This window comes from Nicotiana sylvestris, chromosome 12 (assembly GCF_000393655.2).
Source record: "Nicotiana sylvestris chromosome 12, ASM39365v2, whole genome shotgun sequence".
In the NCBI taxonomy this organism is placed as follows: Eukaryota; Viridiplantae; Streptophyta; class Magnoliopsida; order Solanales; family Solanaceae; genus Nicotiana; species Nicotiana sylvestris.
This window is the reverse complement of record NC_091068.1, coordinates 33,690,517-33,697,227: the sequence shown is the minus strand read 5'-3', so window position 1 is coordinate 33,697,227 and position 6,711 is coordinate 33,690,517. Positions and strand designations below refer to the sequence as shown.

The 6,711-nt window shown below is 46.4% G+C and overlaps 1 protein-coding gene across 1 annotated transcript; it reads left to right on the top strand.

Moving 5' to 3' along the window:
• The first annotated feature begins 1,539 nt into the window (after positions 1 to 1,539).
• Positions 1,540 to 2,307, top strand: LOC138882882 (uncharacterized). Its single transcript, XM_070163519.1, has one exon. The coding sequence runs from the start codon at positions 1,540 to 1,542 to the stop codon at positions 2,305 to 2,307; it is 768 nt and encodes a 255-aa protein (XP_070019620.1).
• The last annotated feature ends 4,404 nt before the right edge of the window (positions 2,308 to 6,711 follow it).

Below are 6,711 nucleotides of genomic sequence, written 5' to 3'. Positions count from 1 at the left end.
CACTAGTTCACGTAGGTCTCATAAGTCATGGGCAAACCTAATAGAGTCTTACGGATCGGCACGAAGACATCTGTATTTATCTTCGAAAGGCTATAGGGTGTTAGGAAAACTGCTCTTTATTCATTTCTATCATGAAAACTGCTTTTTATTCATTTCTATCATGCAGTAATTGGTATACTAAATTTATCTCTTCTATTCTCTCACAGATGGTGAGGACACACACTGTTGATGTTCTAGACCCGGGAAGCGCCACTCCCCCTATTGCCAGAGGCTGAGGGAGGGCACTGACCCGAGGTAGAGGACGAGGGCATCCCAGAGTTATCATAGTAGTACCACTAGCAGATCCTGCGGAGGATCCTATCATCGAGGAGCAGTGCAAGGTGCCTACAGCTGAGCCTACCCCGACGGACTTTATGACATCAGCGGGTTTCCAAGAGATCATGGGTCGTATGCTGCGGTTCATGGATTCCATGACTTAAGCTAGTTTATTTCCAACGGATCCGGCTACATAACAAGTAGGAGGGGGAGCACAAACCCCTACTGCTCAGGCTCCTAGTCATTTAGCTGTAGTGTATCAGACTCTGGGTGCACTACCCATAGATGGAGCCCAACCATTGGCTGCAGTGGCGCCCCAGCCCAGACCAGCTGCAGATGGTGACCCGCAGAAGTTGTTAGATAGATGGACCAGACTTCACCCTCCTATCTTCGGGGGTGAGCATCATGAGGATGCCAGGACTTCATACACATGTGCAAAGATAGACTACACAACATGAGTATATTGGAGTCGCATGGAGTTGACTTCACTACTTTTCAGCTATAGGGCAGGGCCCGTAGATGGTGGCAGTCTTATATTCTTGGCAGGCCAGCAGGTTCCCCTCCCCTCACTTGGGGTTAGTTCACACAGTTATTCTTGGATAGGTATATTCCACTCTCTAAGAGGGAAGAGTTGCGATATTATTTTGAGCATCTTGAGCAGGGTTAGATGTCTTTGACCGATTATGAAGCGAGGTTTTCTGCGTTGTCTCACCATGTACTCATGATACTTCCCACCGATGTAGAGAGAGTGCGGATATTTGTTGCGGGGTTGCACCCCGTTATTCGAGCTAGCATGGCCTGAGAGGTGGAGATGGGTACTGAGTATCAGCTAATGGTAGAGATTGCTCGAAGGATTGAGGGATATCGCCAGAGGGGTAGAGAGCAGATTCAGCATTACAAGAGGGCTTGTTTTCGAGAGAGATTAGAGGTGCCCTAGCTAGGGGTAGAGGTCACTTCGGGAGGGGTCAGCCCAGCAGACCCCCATATTCAGCACCACCACCACCTCCCCGAGGTGCTCTAGTGAGACCTTATTTTAGTGCGATGCTGGAGAGTTCTTACCGCCCACCAACTATTCAGGGTTCCTCCGACGGGTATTCTAGTTATCAGGGTTCTTCCAGTGCTCACTTTAGTGCCATGCCAGAGAGATCATATCGCCCACCAGCCATTTAGGGTTCTTCTAGTGGGTATTCAGGCCAGCAGGCTCAGACTTCAGGGCAACAAGCTATGGTGCCTAGAGGGTGCTACGAGTGTGGAGATCTGGGTCACATGAAGAGGACCTGCCCCAGACTTTGGGGCAAAGTAGTACAGCAGGGTCAGCAGCCTATGATTCCAGCACTAGTTGCCCAGCCTCCCAAAGGCGAGGGACAGATGGGTAGAGGCTGCCCTAGAGGTGGAGGCCAGGCAGGGAGAGGTCAGTCAACTACTGCTCAGTCAGGTGGAGGCCAGCCAACCAGCGTTCTAGCTAGATTCTACGCCCTTCCCGCTAGGCCAGATGCATTAACCTCAGATGCCATCATCACATGTATTATTTCCATCGGCGGTAGAGATGCTTCGGTATTATTTGATCCAGGGTCTACTTATTCATATGTATCATCTCTGTTTGCTCGTTTCCTAGTTATTTCTCCTAAGCCTTTGGGCATTCCTGTTCATGTGTCCACTCCTGTAGGCAATTCTGTGGTTGTGGATCGGATCTACCGGTCCTGCGTGGTCATATTCTGTGGTTTCGAGACTAGAGCGGATCTCCTGTTGCTTGATATGATCAATTTTGAGGTCATCCTGGGCATGGATTGGTTATCTCTATATCACACCCTCCTAGATTGTCATGCCAAGACTGTTTCATTAGCAATGTCAGGGTTGCCGAGGTTGGAGTGGAAGGGTTCCACAGTTGATACATCTAGTCGGGTTATCTCTTTCCTGAGGGCTCGGTATATGGTCGAGAAGGGGTGTTTGGATTATCTAGCTTATGTTCGGACACCACTGCAGAGTCTCTGATGATTAATTCAGTTCCAGTAGCTCAAGAGTTCACCGATGTGTTTACTTCTGATCTTCCTGGCATGCCACCAGATCATGATATTGATTTCTGTATTGATTTGGCTCCAGGCACCCAGCCTGTATCTATCCCACCACACTATGTGGCTCCAAAGGAGTTGAAGGAGCAACTTGAGGAGTTGTTAGCAAAGGGGTTTGTTAGACACAGTGTATTGCCTTGGGGTGCACCAATGTTATTTGTGAAGAAGAAAGATGGGACTATGTGGATGTGCATCGATTACCGCCAGTTGAACAAAGTCACCATTAAGAACAAGTATTTGTTACCTTGTATCGATGATTTGTTTGACCAGTTGTAGGATGCTAGGGTGTTCTCCAAGATCAACTTGAGGTCAGGGTATCATCAACTGAAAATTCGGGACTCGAATGTTCCGAAGATTGCATTTCGGATTAGATATGGCCATTATGAGTTCCTAGTGATTTCCTTTGGCTTAACTAATGCCCCAGAAACATTCATGGACTTGTTGAATAGGGTATTCAGGCCTTATATTGATTCATTTGTCTTCGTCTTCATTAACGACATCTTGATATACTCAGGTAGCCTGGGGGAGCCCGAGCAACATTTGAGGGTAGTGCTTCAGACGTTACGAGAGCAGAAGCTATATGCTAAGTTCTCCAAGTGTGAATTCTGGCTAGAGTCAGTGGCATTCTTGGGGCATATTGTGTCAGGAGAGGGTATTAAGGTGGACCCCAAGAAGATTGAGGTAGTTCAGAGTTGGCCACGTCCTACTTCGGTGACCGAGATCAAGAGTTTCCTGGGGTTAGCAGGTTATTACAGACGATTCGTGCAGGGCTTTTCATCTATTGCATCACCTCTGACTAGATTGACCCAGAAGGGTGCTCCCTTCCATTGGTCCGATGATTGTGAGGCGAGCTTTCAGAAGTTCAAGATAGTCTTGACTACAACACCAGTTCTTGCGTTGCCTTCCGGTTCAGGGATGTATACGGTATATTGCGACGCTTTGCATGTTGGATTGGGATGTGTATTGATGTAGGAGGGGTGAGTTATTGCATATGCTTCACGTCAGCTGAAGATCCATGAGAAGAATTATCATGTGCATGATTTGGAGTTGGCCGTGATTGTTCATGCTCTTACGATATAGAGGCATTATCTGTACGGGGTATTATATGAGGTTTATATTGATCATCGTAGCTTACAACATTTGTTCAAGTAGAGGGACCTTAATTTGAGGCAGCGCAGATGGCTTGAGTTACTGAAGGAATATGACATCACCATTCTTTATCATCCGGGCAAGGCAAATGTAGTCGTGGATGCCTTAAGCAGGAAGACAAAGAGCATGGATAGCTTGGCATTCATTCCAGCAGAGGAGAGGCCACTAGCTTTGGATATTCAGTCCTTAGCTAACAGACTTGTGAGGTTGGATGTTTCAGAGCCCAACCGAGTTCTTGCGTGTGTGGTTGCTCAATCTTCATTATTGGGGACGATCAAGGCCTGGTAGTTCAATGATCCACATTTGGCAGTTCTTAGAGAGACGGTGCTACAGGGTAGTGCCAATGAGGTTTCTATCGGTGAGGATGGTGTTTTGTGACTCCAGGGTCGCCTATGTGTTCCTAATATTGATGATATGAGAGAGAGGATACTAGAGGAGACACACAGTTCGCGGTATTCCATTCATCCGGGTGCTACGAAGATGTATCGAGACTTGAGGCAGCATTATTGGTAGCGGAGAATGAAGAAGGACATAGTGGAGTATGTGGCAAGGTGTTTGAATTTCCAGTAGGTCAAGTACGAGCACCAGAGGCCGGGTGGCCTACTTCAGCAGATGCCTATACCAGAGTGGAAGTGGGAGCGCATTACTATGGATTTCATAGTTGACTTGCCCCAGACCCTACGGAAGTTTGATGCAGTGTGGGTCATCGTGGATAGGTTGACCAAGTCGGCACACTTTATACCGGTTGTGACTACTTACATTTCGGACAGACTGGCTCAGATTTACATTCGGGAGATAGTCCGGTTGCACGATGTGCCTATTTCCATCATATCAGATAGAGGACCTCAGTTCACTTCTCATTTCTAGAGAGCTATTCAGGGTGAGTTGGGGACCCGCGTGGAGCTTAGCACAACATTTCATCCATAGACCGATGAGCAGTCGGAGCGGACAGTCCAGATCTTGGAGGACATGCTTAGAGCATGTGTGATTGACTTTAGAGGGCAGTGGGATCAGTTCTTGCCTTTGGCAGAGTTTTCTTACAACAATAGCTATCAGTCAATATTGAGATGGCTCCATTTGAGACTTTATATGGTCGAAGGTGTCGTTCTCTTATCGGGTAGTTTGAGCCTGGTGAGGCTAAGTTATACGGTATAGATTTTGTACAAGATGCTTTGGACAAGGTAAAGTTGATCCAGGAGAGGCTTCACACAGCTCAATCCAGACAGAAGAGCTACGCGGATCAGAAGGCGCGTGATATATCACTAATGGTTGGCGAGAAGGTTCTCTTGAAAGTCTCGCCAATGAAAGGCATTAAGAGGTTCGGGAAGAAGGGCAAGTTGAGCCCAAGGTTTATTGGCCCCTTTGAGGTGTTGAGATGAGTTGGGGAGGTTGCTTACGAGCTTGCTTTACCCCCCAGCTTATCGGGAGTTCATCTGGTTTTCCATGTATTGATGTTTCGGAGGTATCATGCTGACTTATCCCATGTGTTGGACTTCAGTACTATTCAGCTGGATGAGAGTTTAGGTTATAAGGAGGAGCCAATTGCCATTATTGATAGACAGAATCGCCAAGTGAGGTCCAAAGGATTTCTGTGGTGAGGGTCTAGTGGAGGGGACAACCTGTCGAGGAGGCGACCTGGGAGTCCGAGGAGAACATGCGGTGCAGATATCCACATTTATTCAACAGCTCAGGTACTTTTCTATGTCCGTTCGAGGACGAACGTTAGTTTAAGAGGTGGAGAATGTAACGACCTGATTGGTCATTTTGCTTTTTAGAACCATGTTCCCTTAAATAAAACTTCTCACGCTTGCTTTAACTAATTTACGACCTGCGAGGACGGTTGGTTCGCGATTTGGAAGATTTGGGTTGAAAAATGCTCATTTGACCCCTTAAGATTTTCTTAAAAGCCTAAGTTTGACTTTGGTCAACATTTTTAGCAAACGGACCCGAATTCATGTTTTGACGGTCCCGTAGGGTCCGTAAGAAAATATGGGACCTGGGTGTATGCCCGGAATCAAATTCCGAGGTCCCTAGACCGAGTAATGAATTTTTATTAGAAATTGTTAAACTGAAATTCTAAGGATTTAAAGAAAAGATTAATGATTGATCACGTTGGTATCGGGCTCGTATGTTGGTTCCAGAGCCCAGTAAAGGTCCAATATAACATTTAAGACTTGCCCGCCAAATTTAGTGTCAATCCAAGTAGTATAAGTACGTTTCAGCATGTTAGAAGTGAAATTAAGAACTTGAAGTTCATAAGTTTGATTCCATTGGTTTTAGGGGGTGGTTCGTGGATTTAGCGTTGTTTCGGATGTTATAAAGGTTTGAGCGGGTCCGTTTCATGATTTCAGACTTGTCGGTATGTTCGGGCGGGGCCCGGGATCCCCGAGCGTCAATCGGATGAGGCTCGAGTGAAGTTGGAAAAGTTGAAAAGGGCTGAAACATTTGGTATCTGTCATAACCGCACCTGCGGTTGGACGGCCGCATGTGTGAGACCGCAGAAGCGATAGCCCACTCGCATATGCGACCAAGGCAGGCCAGGCCAAAAACCACAAAAGCGGCTTCAAGACCGTAGAAGCGATCCCAGCCCGCTTGGCCTATTCCGCAGATGTGGTCTCTTCCTTGCAAAAGCAGGACCACAGATGCAGTCCCCTGACCGCAGATGCGGAAATTGTTGAAGTAGTGAGCTTCATCTAATACGGGTTCTAAGTCATTTTTACCACTTTTCACTCCTCCATTGGCAATTTCGGGAGCTTTTAAGAGAAGACTTCCACCTAGCATCTTGAGGTAAGTTATCTCACCTATTCCTTGTCTAATACTTGTGTATTAGATAGATTAAACACTAGGATTAAGGTAAAATTATGGGGATAGAGCAAAACCTAGGGTTTTAACAAAAGTTAGATTTAACCACAAAATTTGTTATGAAATGAATTAGAAATCGCATATTATTGACCCTTAGGTTATTGAGAACAACTTTCTTCGAAAAACTTCAGAATCCAGGCACGTGGGCCCAGGGTCGAATTTTAGGAAACTTGTGTTTAAGGGTGGGAAATTTCTTAAATAGTTAGAATGCGATCTTGTGAGCTTGTATTGACTAGTTCCTACCTCGTTTATCTAGTTTGGGATCGTTCGACTCCAAATTGAGTGTTCAGGCTCGTTCTTGGTATTGAAAGTGCAC